Source organism: Cyanistes caeruleus, unplaced genomic scaffold, assembly GCF_971803275.1.
Source record: "Cyanistes caeruleus unplaced genomic scaffold, bCyaCae1.hap1.1 HAP1_SCAFFOLD_94, whole genome shotgun sequence".
Classification (NCBI taxonomy): Eukaryota; Metazoa; Chordata; class Aves; order Passeriformes; family Paridae; genus Cyanistes; species Cyanistes caeruleus.
This window is the reverse complement of record NW_028255897.1, coordinates 425034-445067: the sequence shown is the minus strand read 5'-3', so window position 1 is coordinate 445067 and position 20034 is coordinate 425034. Positions and strand designations below refer to the sequence as shown.

Sequence of the window (20034 nt, the reverse complement as noted above, 5' to 3'; positions counted from 1 at the left end):
CCAGTGTCTGGCTGGTACCACCAGCAAAGCCCACACAGCACCAGCCCTGGCTGAGCTCCATGTCCAGGAGCAGGCAGGGCTGACCCTGGTATGGGCAGGCAGGAGCCAGGCAGGGGCTGCTGTGACCAGAGGCAGGGCCCCGAGGGGCTGGGGGAGTCTGTGTTGAGCATCCCTGGGCTGAGGGCACATTTCCTTCAGTGGCATCACCTGGGCCTGGACCTCCTCCAGTGCCATGCCCAGGAAAAGAGGCAACCATCAAGAGCATCTCCTGGGACACTGCCTGTCCAGCAATGTCAGCAGGCAAAACCAAGGTTTTGTTTAGCAATGACCCTTTGATGAAGTCAAAGATTCACAGTCAGAGCAGTCCTCTAGTACAGATGGGAGTACACTTGGGGCGGACACTTAAGGCCATGAGGTCACAGAAGGCTCTGGGGTGACAGCAGGCTGAGGTGACAGCAGGCTCTGAGGTCACAGAGGTCCCAGAGCCCCGTGGTTGCCCAGCACCACAAGGACCGAGCAGTCAGTCCTTGACCACGACTGTTGTGGCAGCAGCGGCGGCGGCAGCAGCGGTGCTGACATTGGGACAGCGGTGTCAGGACAGTGGTGGCAGCAAGAGCTGCAGGACTGGCAGTGGGCAAGGCACCATGGCCTTTGCTCTGCACCTCCTCCTCCTGCTCCTCCTGGCAGTGGCACTGCCTGACAGGGCTGCCCAGGCTGCTCCATGGCGAGCAGGGCGAGCAGGTGAGCCAGCGGCCTCGGTCCCCTTTCCCGGGACAGTGCTCCCTTCTCCCTGGGAAGTGTTGGGGATGGTTTTCCCCAGGGCTTTAGGGAGGATATTCTCTGTGGGAGGGAGAGAGGCCTCAGGGGCCCTGGGCTGGTCCAACTGCCCCTCCAGGGATGTTGCACAGGGCCTGCAAAGAGGGTGGAGAGTGACCAGAGCCAGCCCAGAGCTCCCCAGGCCCCTCTGCAGCTTTGGCCATGTCCATTGACATCTGGCTCCGACAGCCTTACCTGACCCCCTTGCAGCGCCCAGTTCCCTAAAACAGAATGGGATCCCAGTACACCATGGAATGGTTCTGATCTGTGCTTCCTTCCAGATGAGGGTGGTAGGAAGGCTTCTTCAGCAGCTTGGCTTCATGAAGATTTTCTCCCTCTGGAGCCCCATGCAGGTATGTTCTCACTGTCCCAACAAGGAATAAACACTGACACCCTGGCAGGAAGCATGTGACAGAAGCTGCTGTGGCTGTTGAGTTACAGGTGTGTCTGCAGCGAGGACATTTCAAACTCCTTTTCTGGTTGCTGCACGCAAGCCCAGCTCCCATCGCAGGGGTGAGTGGTGTGTCCCTGCTGATCCCACAGGCTGAGCCCTGGTTCTGTGGGATCCATTCATCTGAAATGGAAATACTTTCTGTTAAGATCCTCCTAGAGGGAGGAACAAACCTACAGGACACAAGATGTTGAGTGATCTGGAGAGACGCCGTGGTGGGTCCATGTCCCTCAGCCTTCTCCTGAGACTCAGCAGCCGGGGGCTTTCTCTGCACATCTGGACACGCTGTGCCCGGCACAGCAGGAAGGGATCCATGGCAGCCTTGCTGCCCCTCTGCTGCTTTCACAGCCTGCAGGGCTGTTTCCCAGCCTGGCCTGGATGCAGCTTCTCCCCAGCCTCTGCAGGAAGGCATTTGGCATCAGCTGTCAGGGTGTCCAAACTGCAGCACGGGCCATGCACACCCTGAAATCCCCTGCAATTTCCCAGTCTTGTGGTAGATGTGGCTGGCCTGGCTCCAGAGTTTGGATGCCTTCCTGAAACTTATCCATATCTTTGACAACTATTGCCTCCTGAAGATGCCACCTTCATGTTGGGGAACAAACAGCCCCACCTGATGCATGTATCCCTCTTCCTTTCTCCAGAGATGAACCCAAAGGCTGTGCTGAAGGCAGCGTTTCCCAGAGGAAGCAGTGGCCCATGGGCAGCCTCTGCTGCAGGAAGGGAGGCCATGCCAGGCACAGTCCCAGGAGGTAATTGCTGTGCCTCTGGGCCTGAGCCCTGCTGAGGCTTGAGCTGCCATCTCTGCTGCTTGGCAGTGCAGACACAGCCCGGACAAGACCGGCACAGCCCAGTGGAATTATCCCCAGCAGGCTCAGGGCACTTGGCTACTGAGCAGTCCTGCTGGGGTCCCTCCATGGGAGACAGGTCCCAAATCCTGGCAGCAGCTGCAAAGGGGTGCCCATGGTGGGGAATAGGCAGAGGGGGAGGGCAAGGCTCCACTGTATCCTGAAAGAACCTGGCTCTATCCCTATGGGATGGGAGAGCTGTCCCAGCAGAACGTGGGCAGGAGGGAGGGAGGGCCTGAGGGACAGTTGTGGCACTGCCTGCTGTAGTTCTTCCCCATTGCTTTTACAATTCTTTCAGCTGTGGCAGAGAGAGGGCCCCAGTGGGGCCTGGGCTGCTCCAGCCACCTCTCCCAGGGATGCTGCACAGGGCCTGCAAAGAGGGTGGAGAGTGACCAGGAGCCAGCCCAGAGCCCCCAGGCCCCTCTGCAGCTGTGGCCATGTCCACTGACATCTGGCACCCACAGCCTTAGCGCGACTCCCTTGCACTGCCCGGTTCCCTAAGGTAGAAGGGGATCTCAGCACACCATGGAAACTGTTCTGATCTGTGCTCCCTTCTAGATTTGGAACTCAACCTCAATTATTTGGAAGTGCTACTGAATGATACTTTGAATATCTTGGAGAATGCTGGAGGCAAGTTCTTCTATTCCCTTTACTGACAGAACAAGCAATGACAAGGTGGCAAGAGCTCACTCATGTGCCATATCTCTTAAAATAATCTCAGGCCTGAGGGATCCCACAGGTCACTGTCAGTGTGAGGAAGGTGAATTTAGGCATCAGTCTTCTTCCCATGTGCAATGCCAGTGTCTCCTTCCCTGTGTGCTGTGCAGCCACAGAGAAGATCAGAGAGGGAAGGGGCCGGGCCCAGGGCTGTGTCCCGGGGCTGTGCCTTGCACAGTTCCTTTACTGGCCCCAGAGAGCCTGAGGATCCTCCTACAGTGCCATGGGAGCTGATATGTCCTGCCTTTCTTTGCAGCCAAGCCTCTTGGTGCAGGTGATGCAGCTTCTCAACCCACACCCAGGACTGAGGCTCTGGAAGATGGTGAGGGTAGGTGAAGGCCTTTCCCCCTGGGAGAGCTGCCAGCTCAGAGCCCAAGGCTTGGCCAGGAGAGCATCGCTGCAGGTGCCAGGACAGAGCCATGCACGTGTGTGCCCTCGCCCTGCGTGATCCTCTCACCACTCCTGAGGCTCAGTGCTGCCTGTTCAGATCAGAAGAGATGACAGAAGCTTCTGTGGCTGTTGAGTTACAGGTGTGTCTGCAGGGAGGACTCTCCCAGCTCCTGGGTTGGTTGCTGCACACAAGCCCAGCTCCCGTCACAGGGGTGAGTGGTGTGTCCCTGCTGACCCCACAGGCTGAGCATTGGCATTCTGGGATCCATTCCTGGGAAATGGAATTATTTTGCTCTAAGGTCCTTCAAGAGGAAATACCAAAGCTACAGGAGTTATGAAACCCCATGAGCCATCCAAACCCATGAGGCAAATGCTGAAGAAAATTCTGCAGGAAGGACAAGGTGGGTCCATGTCCCTCAGCCTTCTCCTGAGACTCAGCAGCCAGGGGCTTTCTCTGCACATCTGGACATGCAGTGCTCAACACAGCAGGAAGGGATCCATGTCAGCCTCGCTGCCCTGCTGCTGCTTTCATGCCCTGCAGGGCTGTTTCCCAGCCTGGCCTGGCTGCAGCTTCTCCCCAGCCTCTGCAGGAAGGCATTTGGTATCAGCTGACAGGGAGCCCAAGCTGCAGCACAGGCCATGCCCACCCTGAGGTCTTGTAGGATTCCCTGGTCTCTGGGTAGATCAGAAATGGCAGCTGTTTGGAGAAAGGAGGGCTCTGGCCAATCCCAAAAGTTGATATGATATCCTGGTCCTTAACCAAGTCTTTGAGAAGCATTGCCTCCTGAAGATGCCACCTCCCCCAGTGGGGAATGCTGCCATCTGATCCAGCTGTCCCTTTCTGCAGAAGTGGATGGAGAGGCTGTGCTGAAGGCAGCGTTTCCCGGAGGAAGCAGTGGCTCATGGGCAACCTCTGCTGCAGGAAGGGAGGCCATGCCAGGCACAGTCACAGTCCCAGGAGGTAATTGCTGTGCCTCTGGGCCTGAGCCCTGCTGAGGCTTGAGCTGTACATCTCTGCTACTGGGGAGTGCCCACCCTTGAGGGATGTTGCACAGGGCATGGGAAGAGTGTTGAGAGTGACCAGGAGCCAGCCCAGAGCATTTCAGGCCCCTCTACAGCTTTCTCCATGTCCACTGACATCTGGCTCCCATGGTCTTACCCAACCCCCTGGCAGTGCCCAGTTCCCTAAGGCAGAAGGGGATCCCAGCACACCATGGAATGGTTCTGATCTGTGCTCCCTTCCAGATGAGGTTCCCAGGAAGGATTCTCCATTAGATTGGCTGGATAAAGTTTTGAAGCCCTTGGAGCCTCCTGCAGGTATGTTCTCAGTGTCCCATCGAGGAATAATCATTGACAACCTGGTAGGAACCAGGTGACAGAAGCTTCTGTGGCTGTTGAGTTACAGGTGTGTCTGCAGGGAGGACTTTCCCAGCTCCTTTGCTGATCACTGCCCACAAGCCCGGCTCCCATCGCAGGGGTGAGTGGTGTGTCCCTGCCGTACCCACAGGCTGAGCATTGCTTTTCTGGGATCCATTCCTGGGAAATGGAACTATTTTTTGTTAAGGTCCTCCGAGAGGGAAGAACAGAGCCACAGGACAGAAAGAACCGCTTGAGTCACACCATATCCTGAAAGAAATAGAGAAGGAACTGCTCAAAGGGCGTGGTGGGTACATTTCCCTCAGCCTTTCCTGAGACTCAGTAGTCAGGGTTTTTTTCTGGACATGCCATGCCCTGCACCATGGGAAGGGATCCATGGAAGCCTCGCTGCCCTGCTGCTGCTTTCAAGCCCTGCAGGGCTGTTTCCCAGCCTGGCCTGGATGCAGTTTCTCCCCAGCCTCTGCAGGAAGGCATTTGGCATCAGCAGGCAGGCTGCCCAAACTGCACCATGGGCCATGCACACCTTGAGATCCTCTGCAACTTCCTGATCTCTGAGCAGATCAGGAGAGGTGGTTTGGACAAGAGAGAGCCTGGGCCTTTTCCTGATCCTCTTCCATGTCTTTGACAAGCACTGCCTCCTGAAGAGGCCGCTTCCCTGCTATGTGATGGTTCCATCTGATCCAGCTGTGCCTCTTCCTTTCTCAAGGGATGGACAGAGAGGCTCTATGGAAGGCGGCATTTCCTGAACGAAGGGAGGCAATTGCAGGCACGGGCCCAGGCACAGGAGGTAATTGCTGTGCTGGGCTCAGCCCTCCGTGGGGCTGTGTGCCAGCAGCTCTTCCCACAGGGCCTCTCCTTGCATGGCTGAGCAGCAGCCAGAGCTGGAGGCACCTCGGCTTCCAGGCCTCTGGAGCTCATTCCCAGCCCCTGGGAATCGGGATTCCTGCACCAATGTCCATCCCACTGCAGCTGCTCCTGGAGCTGGCCCTAAGCATCTTGAGGCCCAAGGCACAGGAGCAGCCCTGAGCAGGAGCCCTGCTGCGATCCCAGGGCCACAGCCAGCCCTGGCTCCCAACTTGGCAGGGGCTGCACTGGCCCCTGAGAGGGCCTGGCTCTGTCCCCTTGGGCTGGGGGAGCTGTCACGGAGCAGGGAGGGTCAGGGGTGTCAGTGGCTGCTCAGGGATGGGTTTGGCCCATGTCCCTGGAAGGAGCCACTGCCCAAGAAGCTGCGCTGTCCCCGGGCTCTGCTCCTGGCCTTCTGGGCTTTGTTGGGTGTCACAGCCTGTGCCAAGGGACAGCAAGGTGCCTGCAGGCCTCAGCTTTGGGGGAACAGAACATCCTGGACATACCCACCATGCTGCCAGCTCAGCAGTGGATCACAGCACAGGCCTCACGCTGCCCATTGCTCCCACAGATGCAGCCAGCACAACACGTGTTCCCAATTCCCAGAAGGGCATCAGAAGAGGTTTCTGTCAGGGAACACGCTGTTGGCTAGAATTAATGGCAGGCCTGCTTTGTTTGGTGCATTTCTTCGTTTTATGCGGTGTTGGAATCTGGTATGCCTGCAAGAGAAAACGGTGAGTGTTTCGTTCATCTTTCCCTCAAACAGCTTCTTTTGAAAGTTATTGTAGAATAGAAACATTCCCAGTGAAGCTGCTGTGGACTTGTGGCTAGTCCTTGGTTGTCCAAAACACTCTGCTGAGAGTTCTGCTGCTGCCCAGGGCTTCCATTGGCCTCTTAATTGCTGGGCCTTGTCCTGGGGAGCCCGCTGGGGCTGCAGCCAGTGCTGGCTCCCACTGAGGCTGCCTGGCCAAGAGCAGCCCCAGGAGCAGCGGGCAGAGGCAAAGCAAGGTGGGCAGGAGAAAGAGCGGGGACAAGACTGTCCTTGACAGGCAGAGGTGCTCTGGGGCCTGCTCCTGGCCAGGGACCCTGCCCAGAGCCATCCCCTGCTCTCCAGGGCCTTGAGGGGCAGCTGTCCAGCTGGGCCAAGCTGTGCCAGCAGCTGCAGCCGTGCTGGGGAGCCTTGGCAGCTCTGGGCCCTGCTGTGCAGGAGGGTCCCTGTGTGCCAGCGGCAGCTGGGGGCCTCAGCCACTTTCTTTCTCTACAGGAGCGCCTCTGCACCTCCAGATGTCCGGCCAAACAGCTCAGTGTTGTGAAAAATGAGGTTCACGTATTTTTCTTATGGAATTTAAAGGTTTAATAAAAAGTTACTTAGGACCTAGAAATGTAGAGTACATAGATACAGCTGGGTGTCACTGCATTCAGCCAAGAGAGCACACCTTACTGACAAAGGATTGTCCCTTAAAAACAGAATCCTACTACATATCCATAAATTTTCATGCATATTCATACATTCTTTTTAGGATCTTTGGTGTTCTTCTGTTTAGTTTTCTCTTGCCCCCTTCCCAATAGATCAATCTTCTTGGCGCCAATGAGATTTACATTTCCTGATAACAGAAATGCAATAAATTCCTCCCCCAGAGTTCTGGTCACTGCTGTCTTCATCTGGATAAGATAGTTTCTGAATGTAGGGGGCATCTCCAGCTATCTTTTGCAGTCTTTGGGTTATACAAACTAAAGTAGTTTTTGTTTTAATACTATGCCAAAGCTTAACATATATGTATTATACCACTATTTCAAAGTTTCATCAATAACAGAAATAAAGGAAACCATATTAATACAGCTAGATTTTCTAATCTTATACATATAACATTCTTTATAATATTTGCAAAAAGCCAATAATATGGTATGCATTTATAACAGTGTGAATGTTAATCACTACACTCAGTCAGGGAGAACTGCACCTCTCTTCCTGAGTCTCCAAGCCCGTGTCTGTTTTCCTTGCCAATGCTGAGTTATCAGCTTATTGCTGTGCGGCCACCACCCAGAACAGGACCCTCTGTCCCTGAAAGTGCTGGCCCTGGTGTCTGGACAGGACTGAAGGCAGGACCCTCCTGCCAAGGCAGAGCTTGAGCAACACCTTTGGGCTTCTGCTCTGGGGTCTGGCTGGTACCAGCAGCCCTGGCACAGCTGCTTGGCTGGCCACAGCCTTGGCTGGGCAGGCAGCAGCCGGGCTTGGGGAACCCACCTTGTTATCTTTATTTTTTATTTTTAAAAATTAGAAATTTTTTGAAACATTTAGAATTATTTTAGTAGGAAGTAATCCCCAAATGTTTCTTCCCTTTTTCCATATTAATAACATAGTTTTCAAAGTAGTTTTAGAATTCTGGAACATTTTTTCCACTTCTGCAATTAAACAGGAAGTTGCATTTAATTGATAATATTTACTCTAACAGGGATTAAGACACACTGTTGGGGGTTAGGTGTCCCTTTTTTTTTTTAGTTCTGGCTTGCCTGTGGAATTTTTACCCATTAGTTGTGGGGAAAACCTAACTGTGGGTACTTGGTGGGTGCTTGACAAAAGACAAAGAGTTTGGCCAGGACCAGGGGGTTGGAAGGGGGCAGGAAAAAGGAGGATGGCGACAGTTTGGGGGGCTTTCTTCAGCTTCGGAGAAGGACACTTTGGGTGCAGAGATGCTGCGGTGGGCACAAGAGAATTTCACCATCACTCACACGGAGCTGCTGCTGCTTCTCCTTCTCCCCTCTTTGTTGGTGACCTCACACCTCCTGTCCTGCCGGGACGTGTGGCAGTGCCAGGCACCGCCGCGGAGCTGCTGATCCACCTCAGCCACAGGCCCAGGATCTCAGCTCATCCCTGCTGTTCCAGCTGAGTGTTCCTCAGAGCCCTGCAGGAGCACCGGGACTGCCCGCCCGAGGGGGTTTGTGAAACAAAGCCTCTCCTCCATCCCGTCTCAGCCGAGAAAGCTGTCACGGGGTCCCTGTTTCTGTTTTCTTGTTAATGCTGAAGTTATTGTTGTTTGTTTGCCTGGTTATAAATACTAATAAATAACTGTCATTCCTATCCTCAGATCTCTTCCTGAAAGCCCCTTGATTTCAGAATTATAATAATTCAGAGGGAGGGGGTCTAAGTTTTCATTCCAGGGGAGGCCCCTGCCCTCCCTAGCAGACACCTGTCTTCCAAAACAAAGACAGATGGGGAGATTCTCCATCCTCCTTACCCTTGTGGGGCCAGCAGTGCTCTTGGTTCCTCATGCTCTTTTTGTGGGGCCTTTTGTGCCTGTGCCCCTCCAACTTAGGGGAACAGGGGATATTTGCTGCCCCCTTTCTGCTTCTGGGAAGCCTGTGCGGGATCTTTGTCCCTCTCTGATTTGGGGGGTGCCAGTGTTGTCACCATCCTGGCAACCCCCGGCTGCTCTTTGTCCTTTTCCAGGCCAGGGGTGTTCTCTGTCCCCTTGCAATTTGTGGGGCTGGCACAGGCACAATTCCCCTCCTCTTTGGGGGGGCTGGCAGTCTCCTCTTCCCCCTCTGACTTGGGGGATGCTCTGGGCTACATCCATCTCTTAGTTTGGGGGGGGCCGGTATTTATCTCCCTTCATTTTGGGGGGCCTGGGGATAGTCTCCATCCTCCTCCACTTTTGAGGGGCCTGGGAGAAGTCTCTGTCTCCCACCGATTTGGGGGGACTGGTGCAGGCTCCACCCCCCTCTGATTTTGAGGGACAACCTGGAGGAAAGGCACCAAAAGCTTGACAAAGTCTGAGGGGAACGCTCTGATTACCCCTTTTGCTAAGAGGTTCCCTTAGCTGAAGTTGCTAACCAGGACAAAACTTCCAGGCCCGCAGTGGGTTTTGGGTTGTTTTATTTCCTGGGCCCTCAGTCCTGCGTGGGACACGGGAACTGGGTGCTGCAGAGGCTGCGCCAAGGCATCAGAAATGCCCGCCCAACACCCAAGGGTGGTAGAAGATCTGCTCCAGCACTGGCTGGTCCATGGGGTGCTTGGACAAACACCAGTGGATCAGATGTTGGCACTCTGGGGAGAGAAGGCAGAAAGCGGCGCTCACTTGCAGAAGGCTCCTGCCCAGCTGCTCCCGGCGCCTGCAGAAGCCGGGCCACGCTGCGTGTGCTGAGAGCTGCCCTTGGCGGGAGAGCGGCACGGCAGGACAAGCGTCCCCTCCTTCAGCCAAGCGTGCCACACCCAGCCTGCCACGGGCCACCTGCTGCAGCCGGCCCTTGAGGGCACATGGACGTCCCGCGCAGCTGCGGGAGGGCCGGGCTGGGCTGCGCGGTGCCACCTGCCAAAGCCTGCCTTCTTCAGGCCGCGTACCAACCTGGAGAGACCTCCTGCGGGAAGAAGAGCTGCCCCAACACGATGTCACGCTCGTTCTCGAAGGGCAGGAACCCGCACACCATCTCCAACAGCAGCACGCCCAGGGACCAGACGGTCGCCCCATCGCCGTGGTAGCAGCGCAGGCCGATCCACTCGGGCGGGCAGTACGTGCGTGTTCCTAGGGGAGACGGGCGGCGCTGCTCAGGCGCAGGCTGCTGCCTTCCAGAGCCTGGTGCCAGCCTCCTGCCAGAGGCAGGGGCTGCAGCCATGGCCACAACTTCCCCCCAAGGCCTGCCTGCCTCCCCCTGACAATGGGCCAAAGCCAAGAAACCATTCTGCAAGGCTGAGAACGCCAGCGGAGCAGCCCAAAGCCTGCCAAGCCGAGGACCCAGGGCCCGGCTTTTGCAGCCCCTTTCTGTCGGCAGGGCTGGCAGCCGGCTCCTGGGGCACAGCAGCTGCCCCATGCCACAGGGCAGCCGGCAGCCGGCTGAATGCCTCACCACGCGGCCCAGGAGGGAATGGGGCTGTGCAGTGCCTGGCACTGGGAGCAGGGCCCGCGCTCTGGGCTCACTGGCAAACTGTGTGAAGGCCCGCTCCTGGAGGAAGGTGCCGCTACCGAAGTTGATCAGCTTCATGTCGCCAGTCTCTAGGTTGACGAGGAGGTTCTCTGGTTTGATGTCCCGGTGCAGGACACCGCAGGTGGTGCAGTGCCACACGGCCTCCAGCACCTGCCAGAAAAGCCAGCGCGCTGCCTCCTCGCTCAGGAACTCTTGCTCCAGCAGGATGTGCAAGAGATCCCAAGATTGCTCCGGATGCTCCATCACCAGCACAAAGCTGTCAGGCACTTGGAACCAGTCAAGGAGCTGGATGATTCTGCGGCAGCCAAAGCCCACCTTTTCCATCAGCAGGATCTCCAGTGGAACACAGGTGCCGTCGGGCTGTGAGGAGGAGACAATGCCTCCATCACAGGGCCTGATGCTGCCAGGAACCCCCCGAGTGCCCGCCAGTGCAGCGGCCACAGCCAGCGCCAGCCACCTTGCTCTGACCTGCTTCTAGGCTGCTCTCAGAGGCCCTGGCCTGGCCTATGAATATCCCTCCAGAGCCCCATGGGAGCCTCAGACAGCTCCTCAGGTCTCACCTGCCGGTACAGAAGCCTTGTTGGTAGTCGGTGGCTGTATGGGAGCAGCTTCCTGGAGATGGGGGAAACTCCCTGGTCCCTCAGGAATTGTCTCCTCCACCAGGCACGGGCTGTTGCCAGCTGGCACGTCCAGCACCGTCACCTGGGAGCTGTGGTCCGGCAGCTGCTGGCTCCAGGACACTTGCTGCTCCTCCACCTGCTCCTGAGATGGCTCCCCTGGATCAGGCTGGGCTCCCACTTGGACCTGGGGGCTTTCCCTGGCCATGTCAGTGCTCAGGGATGCGCCCATGTTGTTGAAGTCCAAGGGTCCAAAGAAGCTGGGAGACCTGTCCCTGGGCTCTGCACCTTCTGCAGGCTGACAGGTCTGTCTGAGCCTCTCTGAGGGATGGAGGCTGTCAGAGATAGCGGAGGCTCCTGGTACCATGGACGTTCTCTGACAGCCTGAGCTCCTTGCACGGATGGCAGGTCTTCTCTGCTGTGCCATCCTTGCAAGGCTTGAGGCTCTCCCACCGATGTCCAATCTTGCTGGGAGCAGCCTCCTGAAGGGATGGCGGCTTCTGGAGAAGCTGGGCGAGCCACAGCAGGGCAGGTGGCCTCACCTCATCAGCTTCTCCAGTTCTTTCCACAACGCCTGCCACATCCCAAAGTAGAACGGCACAGATGTCCCATTGCGTGCCCAGTGCCGGATCATCACTTCCTGCAGCTCTTGGGCCACTGCCATGCAGGGACTGCAGCTGCTGGAGCTCTCCAGAGGGCTTGCGGGAGCACCTGGCCGCCGGCGAGGGGTGGCCCGAGGCCTGGAGAACCTGGGAGCCTCAGGGGCTGCTCGGTTCCTCCATGGGCCTCTGGGCCTAACCCTGGGGCGCTTCCTCGTCTGCCGCCTCCATGGTTTCCAGTGGCCACCGGCCCAGCAGACAGCCACAGCGGCCAGCAGCAGGACAAGGGCAGCCATCAGGACGCCACCGTCACCCATGGCTACGGCACGTCCCATGGCGACTGCACTGGCAGCTGCAGGGGCTGGCCCGGTTTATATAGGGCTGGCGTGGTGATGTCACAGTGCTGTGGCCAGGACAGCTGTGTGACATCACGTCCCTGCATCACACCAGAGCTTAACCCCTTTGTGACATCACAGCCCCACCCAATTCAGGGATCACAGCCCTGGCTCATCCCTGAAGATGAACATGGCCTGGAAAAGCCTGGAAATCAGAACCGGAGCTCAGCCCCTTGCAATGATTCCTTCCCTGGAGCAAGTGGCAGCACATCAGGAAGAGTGCTGCTGCCACCTGTGTCAAGCCCCGGCTCCCAGGACGCTGCAGCAGCACCAACTTCAAACAACCACTACTCTGTGCTGGAGAAGATCCCCCAGAGACAAAGGGAGGAGAAGTTCCTCTGTCTCTGGGGAGCTCTCCTGAAATGGCTGGCGAGGACTGCAAAAGTTTTCTCATAGCAGCTCACCAACTTCTGCAGAGCCTCCGCTCTAAATAAATCCGGATATTCCAAAGAGCGCTCATGCTTGTCCCACTGCTCTGGTTTTGACTGCCATGTGGTTCCTCTCTTCCCAATAGCTGGCACGTGCTGGGTTTGGATTCAAGATGGGAAATGCTGTGGTTTGGTCTGGGGTGGTTTGGTTTCTGCTGAGCAGGGCTTGCCCTCTTCAAGGACTGTGCAGTGTCCCTTGGTACAATGCATGTTTTCCTCTGGGAAGGGAGGGGTGAGTGTTGAAGACAGAGGCAATAAATGCATTAGAAAACCTGCACTGTGTCTGTGTCCATGTTTGTCAGGTGACCATCTACATCCTGGAAGGGGACGATGTAATTTCTATAATTTCTTTTTTTAATGTATTAACAAGTCAGTTTTTATTGTGCCTCACATTTTTGGCCACCTTTGTCTCCAGCTGACATTTCAGTGCACCAAATTTCTTGCTGAAGTGGCAAGAAGCATCTCTGTATTCTTCTCCTGACCTTCATTCCTTGTCCTCTTCCCGTCCCATCCCACCCCAGGGAGCAGGGACCGTCCTGGGGCAGATCCAGGAGGATATCCAGGACCATCCCTGCCTGGGACGGGTGCCAAGGAGATCCAGGAGGGTTCAGTGTCCAGCTCTAAGTCCTGGGACACCCTGTGCCGTGCTCCCAACAGCCCCGATTTTCAGGAAGGAGCCACAGCAGCCTCCCTGCCATCGATGGATTTTCTTCCAGGAATTCACTGTGGAGCTTGTTTCTGTTTTCCTGCTCTTTCTGAGCTCCTGTCAACATGGCATGGAGCTGGAAGAGGTGGAGAGGAGAAACGTCGGTAATGGGAAGACAGAGGGAAATTGCTGGGGAAAAGGGAGACACACACCCCTAACGGTGGCTGCAGAAAGCTCCACACGCTCCAGCCTGCCCCAAAACCAGGGACAGCCCTGGCTAAAATCCAAGGAAAAACACTGCTGAGGATCCAAGGAATCCGAGCCATGATCTGTGTGGAGAGTGTCCCTGACAGGAGGAACGTGAATGGAACCACACGAGGCTGGGGCAGGAGGGTCAGAGCGAGCAGAGAAGGGGGGCCCATCAACATCCTAATTTACTGCTCCAGAGAAAGAAAAATTCCCAGCTTTAATTCCAAGGAGGATAATTTAATATCTCCTTGGCATCTGCAGATCTATGACCTGAATCCAGTCATGAGTTTCCTTCAGGTCTCCACCCTCGGGACCAGTTAAACAGATAGTGGGGTTAAACTCTTTCCCACTTGTTAAATCTGGATCTGCCCATTCCATGAGAGACTTTTAATTGTGTCCCTCAGAGAATCCTTCTGGAGCAGAAATCCCAGTGTGAAACGAACGGGGACAGGGAGTGTTGGGCGAAGAACAGACTAATGTGATAAGGGAATGTGCCTCGCTGGGGATCCAAGCCAGCTGAATTTCACCCAGAAAACAAAGAGGGATTAAGTTCAAGCCTTGGGAAGCATTTGTTTAAGTTATGGCAAAGAGAAAGGGCTTATGGCAGTTAATATGTTAATCGACTCACCCCTTACAAGGTTATGTTTCTAGAATGTTCCTCGTTCTCTCCCCTGATTGGTTGTTATTTGTTGCAGTATTTTGCATATTTCTAACCCCAGTTTGTGGTTGGACCCATGCCCTCAGACTCTGCCCTCAGACCTACCCTATATATTTTTGTGTCTGCCCCTAGTCCTGGTCTTTGCAGTTTGTCCCTATACTGCACACGGTTTATGGGCATTGTGCTTATTTTATTTCTCATTAAAGTGTTAATTTTAGGTGGACACAAACTCCATCATACCCTTTCATTTTATTTGCACCTCAATTCCCTGAAGTCAGAGAAACCTAAAGTTTTAAAGGTACTGGTTTTCAATGGGATAGGATCCATTTAATTCCCAGAAAGAGGCACAGAATTAGATTTGAATCCAAGTTCGGATTCAGCATGGGAATGTACTGGACAGCACACCGATGGTTTCCCTGTTGCTGAGCAGGGCTTGTCCTGTCCATGGACTTTGCAATCCCCGACTGGACAATCCATGTCCCATGCTCAGCCAGCAAGGAGGTGACATCATCACGGTACCCCTCCTCATCCCCGTGTCCTATTTAGACAAGAATCTTCCTTCTCCTCTGCTCCAGAGGGTGCTCGAGTGCCCACAGGGAGCCCCTTCCTCGCTCCCGTGGAACTGGTGAGGGCTGGGGTGACGCAGGGCCGTGATGTCACAAAGGGGTTAAGCTCTGGTGTGATGCAGGGCCGTGATGTCACACAGCTGTCCTGCCCACAGCACTGTGACATCACCGCTCCAGCCCTATATAAACCGGGCCAGCCCCCGCAGCTGCCAGTGCAGTCGCCATGGGACGTGCCGTAGCCATGGGTGACGGTGGCGTCCTGATGGCTGCCCTTGTCCTCCTGCTGGCCGCTCTGGCTGTCTGCTGGGCCGGTGGCCACTGGCAACCATGGAGGCGGCAGACGAGGAAGCGCCCCAGGGTTAGGCCCAGAGGCCCATGGAGGAACCGAGCAGCCCCTGAGGCTCCCAGGTTCTCCAGGCCTCGGGCCACCCCTCGCCAGCGGCCAGGTGCTCCCGCAAGCCCTCTGGAGAGCTCCAGCAGCTGCAGTCCCTGCATGGCAGTGGCCCAAGAGCTGCAGGAAGTGATGATCCGGCACTGGGCACGCAATGGGACATCTGTGCCGTTCTACTTTGGGATGTGGCAGGCGTTGTGGAAAGAACTGGAGAAGCTGATGAGGTGAGGCCACCTGCCCTGCTGTGGCTCGCCCAGCTTCTCCAGAAGCCACCATCCCTTGTGGAGGCTGCCCTCAGCAAGACTGGCCATCCGTGGGAGAGCCTCAAGCCTTGCAAGGATGGCACAGCAGAGAAGACCCGCCATCAGTGCAAGAAGCTCAGGCGGTCAGAGAACGTCCATGGTGCCAGGAGCCTCCGCTATCTCTGACAGCCTCCATCCCTAAGAGAGGCCGTATGGCACTGCACGGCTTGCGGCGTCCTGCACCGGGACATCAAGCCAGAGAACCTCCTCATCAACCCAGGGACTGGCGACATGAAGCTGATTGACTTCGGTTGCGGCACCTTCCTCCAGGAGTGGGCCTTTGCACAGTTTGCCGGTGAGCCCAGAGCGCGGGCCCTGCTCCCAGTGCCAGGCACTGCACAGCCCCATTCCCTCCTGGGCCGTGGGGTGCGGCATTCAGCCGGCTGCCGGCTGCCCTGTGGCACGGGGCAGGTGCTGTGCCCCAGGAGCCGGCTGCAATCCCTGCCGACAGAAAGGGGCTGCAAAAGCCGGGCCCCGGCTCCTCGGCTTGGCAGGCCCACAAGGCCTTGGGCTGCTCCGCTGGCGTTCTCAGCCTTGCAGAATGGTTCCTTGGCTTTGGCCCATTGTCAGGGGGAGGCGGGCACGCCTTGGGGGGAAGTTGTGGCCACGGCTGCAGTCCCTTTCTCTGGCAGGAGGCTGGCACCAGGCTCTGGAAGGCAGCAGCCTGCGCCTGAGCAGTGCCGCCCGTCTCCCCTAGGAACACGCACGTACTGCCCGCCTGAGTGGATCGGCCTGCGCTGCTACCACGGCAATGGGGCGACCATCTGGTCCCTGGGCGTGCTGCTGTTGGAGACGGTGTGCGGGTTCCTGCCCTTCGAGAACGAGCGTGACATCGTGTTGGGGCAGCTCTCCTTCCCGCAGGAGGTCTCTCCAGGTTGGTACGCGGCCTGAAGAAGGCAGGCTTTGGCAGGTGGCACCGCGCAGCCCAGCCCGGCCCTCCCGCAGCTGCGTGGGACGTCCATGTGCCCTCAAGGGCCGGCTGCAGCAGGTGGCCCGTGGCAGGCTGGGTGTGGCACGCTTGGCTGAAGGAGGGGACGCTTGTCCTGCCGTGCCGCTCACCCGCCAAGGGCAGCTCCCAGCACACGCAGCGTCGCCCGGCTTCTGCAGGCGCCAGGAGCAGCTGGGCAGGAGCCTTCTGCAAGTGAGCGCCACTTTCTGCCTTCTCTCCCCAGAGTGCCAACATCTGATCCGCTGGTGTTTGTCCAAGCACCCCATGGACCGGCCGGTGCTGGAGCAGATCTTCTACCACCCTTGGGTGCTGGGCGGGCATTTCTGATGCCTTGGCACAGCCTCTGCAGCACCCAGTTCCCGTGTCCCACGCAGGACTGAGGGCCCAGGAAATAAAACAACCCAAAACCCACTGCGGGCCTGGAAGTTTTGTCCTGGTTAGCAACTTCAGCTAAGGGAACCTCTTAGCAAAAGGGGTAATCAGAGCGTTCCCCTCAGACTTTGTCAAGCTTTTGGTGCCTTTCCTCCAGGTTGTCCCTCAAAATCAGAGGGGGGTGGAGCCTGCACCAGTGCCCCCAAATCGGTGGGAGACAGAGACTTCTCCCAGGCCCCTCAAAACTGGAGGAGGATGGAGGCGATCCCCGGGCCCCCCAAACTGAAGGGAGATAAATACCTGCCCCCCCCAAACTAAGAGATGGATGTAGCCCAGAGCATCCCCCAAGTCAGAGGGGGAAGAGGAGACTGCCAGCCCCCCCAAAGAGGAGGGGAATTGTGCCTGTGCCAGCCCCACAAATTGCAAGGGGACAGAGAACACCCCTGGCCTGGCAAAGGGCAAAGAGCGGCCGGGGGCTGCCAGGATGGTGACAACACTGGCAACCCCCAAATCAGAGAGGGACAAAGAGCCCACACAGGCTTCCCAGAAGCAGAAAGGGGGCAGCAAATATCCCCTGTCCCCCTAAGTCAGAGGGGCACAGACACAAAAGGCCCCACAAAAAGAGCATGAGGAACCAAGAGCACTGCTGGCCCCACAAGGGTAAGGAGGATGGAGAAACTCCCCATCTGTCTTTGTTTTGGAGGACAGGTGTCTGCTAGGGAGGGCAGGGGCCTCCCCTGGAATGAAAACTTAGACCCCCTCCCTCTATATTATTATAATTCTGAAATCAAGGGGCTTTCAGGTAGAGATCTGAGGATAGGAATAACAGTTCTTTATTAGAATTTATAACCAGGCAAACAAACAACAATAACTTCAGCATTAACAAGAAAACAGAACCAGGGGGCCCATGACAGCTTTCTCGGCTGAGACGGGATGGAGGAGAGGCTTTGTTTCACAAACCCCCTCGGGCGGGCAGTCCCGGTGCTCCTGCAGGGCTCTGAGGAACACTCAGCTGGAACAGCAGGGATGAGCTGAGATCCTGGGCCGGTGGCTGAGGTGGATCAGCAGCTCCGCGGCGGTGACTGGCACTGCCACACATCCCGGCAGGACAGGGGGTGTGAGGCTACCAACAAAGAGGGGAGAAGGAGAAGCAGCAGCAGCTCCGTCTGGGTGATAGCGAAATTCTCTTGTGCCCACCGCAACATCTCTGCACCCAAAGTGTCCTTCTCCGAAGCTCAAGAAAGCCCCCCAAACTGTCCCTACTCTCCTCTTTTCCTGCCCCCCTTCCCTCCCTGGGCCCAGCCAAACTCTTTGTCTTTTGTCAATCACCCAGCAATTACCCACAGTTAGGCTGTCCCCACAACTAATGGGTAAAAATTCCACAGGCAATCCAGAATTAAAAAAAAAAAAAGACACCTAACCCCCAACACCTGCCCCTGGCAATGACCTGAGATGGGATTGAATATAACAAAAGGGCCATGGCCAGACCCTCACGTTCTTTGATCCCACATCATGTCATTGCCATAGGCAGGAAAAGGTACAGGTGTCTCCCCAGCATGGATCACAGGGAACATGGATCACCATGTCTCTGCCAAACTTGAATTTTCCAAGGGGGGATGAAGCTGGAGCAGTGCACAAAGCTCTTCCTGTACTTTGGGGCATTTGCAGAGCTTCCCTTACTGGTGCTGCCGTTGGTGTTGGGTCAAGCTAGATCTCCAGGTGAAGCTCTTCCCACACAGGGGACACTCGTAGGGTGTCTCCCCAGTGTGGAGGCGTTTGTGGGTGTTGAGGTTGGAGCTGTGGCTGAAGCTCTTCCCACATTCCCCACACTCGTAGGGCCTCTCCCCAGTGTGGATGCGCTGGTGGGTGATGAGGTGGGAGTTGTGCTTGAAGCCCTTCCTGCAGTCGGGGCAACGGAAGGGCCTCTCATCCGTGTGAATCCGCTGGTGCTCGAGGAGATGGGAGCTGGTCTGAAACCTCTTCCCACACTCGGGACACTCATAGGGCCTCTCCCCAGTGTGGATCATCTGGTGGATGGTCAGATGGGACCTCCGGCTGAAGGTCATCCCACATTTCTCACACTCATAGGGCTGTTCCCCGGTGTGGATCCTCTGGTGGCAGATCAGGCTGGAGTTCCGGCTGAAGCTCTTCCCACATTCCCCACACTCATAGGGCCTGTCCCCAGTGTGGATGCGCCGGTGGGTGATGAGGGTGTAGTTCTGCTTGAAGCCCTCCCCACAGTCAGGGCAGCGGAAGGGCCTCTCATCCGTGTGAATCCGCTGGTGCCTGAGGAGAGTGGAGCTCCTCTGAAACCTCTTCCCACACTCAGGACACTCGTAGGGCCTCTCCCCAGTGTGGATGCGTTGGTGGATGATGAGTTGGGAGCTCCAGCTGAAGCCCTTCCCACATTCCCCACACTCATAGGCCCATTCCCCAGTGTGGATCATCTGGTGGCAGATCAGGCTGTTGCTCTGGCTGAAGCTCTTCCCACACTCCAAGCACTTGTAGGGCTTCTCCCCATCCTGAAGCTGCTCATGGACCACCAGCTCAGAGCCCCGGCTGGATCTCCGGCCGCCTTCCCGGCACAGGGTGGGTCTTTCCTCCTCAGAGCACCCTAGGCAGCGTTTGGAGCCCCTCCTCCTGCGGGATCTCTGGGGATTTTCCTCCCCATTGGATTCCTGCATTGTGGAGCTGCTCAGAACAGCCTCTTCCATGAGCTTCTCCTGTGGGGATTTGTCCTCCCTGGTCTCCATCCTCAGCTCCTGGTCTGGGGGAGGAAGGACAAGGAGAGGATGGGATTTGCCTCCATGCCAGAGGGAAGGGGAAGGAGATCCCCCCAGTGCGTCCCCGGCAGGACGGCGTCGGCAGCGGGGTTGTCCTGCAGCCGGGGGCCAGGCTGGGCTGGGAGATGGAGCAGGAGAGAGGGGGAAAGGGGCACTGACTTCCTCCTCACCTGCCTCGGTGTCCTGGGACATCTTCCTCTTCCTCACAGCCTCCTTCTCCATCCAGCCAAGGTTTGGGAATGGGAAATCCTGGTTTGAGGAAATACAAGGGATGAGGACATTGAGTTTGCAGGTCCCTCTGTCCAAGCTCATCTCTAGAAGTCACCGGACATCTGGGGTCCATAAAACCTCCAAAAAACACCAATATTCATCTCTGAAAATGCCTCCCAGGAGTTCCCCATCTCTAGTCTCCCCTGTCTTCAAGGAGAGAAGGTTCAAGGGTTCCCCCCTGTCCCAGCTGCTGGGAGTCAAGCTTGTACTGGGGACAACCTGTCTGCTCGGTCCCTACCATCCCCAGGCTGCTGGGAGTGCCAGGAATCCAAAAAGTTCCCCGTTTCCATTTCCCCACTTAGGGATGGTGAGACCCCCCAATGTCCCCCCAGGTAGGATTTTCCGCTCAGCTTTGGAGTTCCACATTCTCCAAACATTCCCCCCCCGCAAAACAAACCCAACCCAGGGACCCCCCCAGGATATCCGGGCAAAGCTCCCACTCCCCCATCA

At 56.7% G+C, this 20034-nt stretch overlaps 3 protein-coding genes across 3 annotated transcripts in view; 1 reads left to right on the top strand and 2 right to left on the bottom strand.

The window, feature by feature from the left end:
* LOC147646513 (uncharacterized) overlaps nucleotides 1-20034 on the bottom strand; it is an 88243-nt gene that overhangs the window by 20552 nt on the left and 47657 nt on the right. The window contains 1 exon segment of the mRNA XM_086873310.1: nucleotides 18296-19106. Within this exon segment, the coding sequence (XP_086729436.1) occupies nucleotides 18296-19106 (811 nt within the window).
* LOC147646518 (uncharacterized) lies at nucleotides 521-8524 on the top strand. The gene is made up of 14 exons (XM_086873340.1): nucleotides 521-741; nucleotides 1098-1169; nucleotides 1909-2016; nucleotides 2671-2742; nucleotides 3086-3157; nucleotides 3360-3431; nucleotides 3519-3620; nucleotides 4067-4180; nucleotides 4465-4536; nucleotides 4625-4696; nucleotides 4784-4882; nucleotides 5303-5383; nucleotides 6011-6173; nucleotides 6704-8524. The coding sequence occupies exons 1-14, from the start codon at nucleotides 645-647 to the stop codon at nucleotides 6750-6752; spliced, it is 1245 nt and encodes a 414-aa protein (XP_086729466.1). The 5' UTR covers nucleotides 521-644; the 3' UTR covers nucleotides 6753-8524.
* Nucleotides 9298-11922, bottom strand: LOC147646517 (serine/threonine-protein kinase pim-1-like). Its single transcript, XM_086873356.1, has 3 exons — nucleotides 10920-11922; nucleotides 9783-10719; nucleotides 9298-9484 (listed from the first exon to the last, which is right to left on the bottom strand). Exons 2-3 carry the CDS (start codon nucleotides 10681-10683, stop codon nucleotides 9381-9383), a joined length of 1005 nt encoding a protein of 334 aa, XP_086729482.1. The 5' UTR covers nucleotides 10684-10719; nucleotides 10920-11922; the 3' UTR covers nucleotides 9298-9380.

Excerpts from the sequence above, each read along its gene's own strand:
- LOC147646517 (XM_086873356.1), bottom strand. The coding sequence starts at position 10,683 with ATGGAAAAGGTGGGCTTTGGCTGCCGCAGAATCATCCAGCTCCTTGAC. Across the intron at positions 9,485-9,782 it reads CCCGCAGGAGGTCTCTCCAG|AGTGCCAACATCTGATCCAC; the intron begins GTTGGTACGCGG and ends TTCTCTCCCCAG.
- LOC147646518 (XM_086873340.1), top strand. The coding sequence starts at position 645 with ATGGCCTTTGCTCTGCACCTCCTCCTCCTGCTCCTCCTGGCAGTGGCA. Across the intron at positions 742-1,097 it reads ATGGCGAGCAGGGCGAGCAG|ATGAGGGTGGTAGGAAGGCT; the intron begins GTGAGCCAGCGG and ends GCTTCCTTCCAG. Across the intron at positions 4,181-4,464 it reads CACAGTCACAGTCCCAGGAG|ATGAGGTTCCCAGGAAGGAT; the intron begins GTAATTGCTGTG and ends GCTCCCTTCCAG.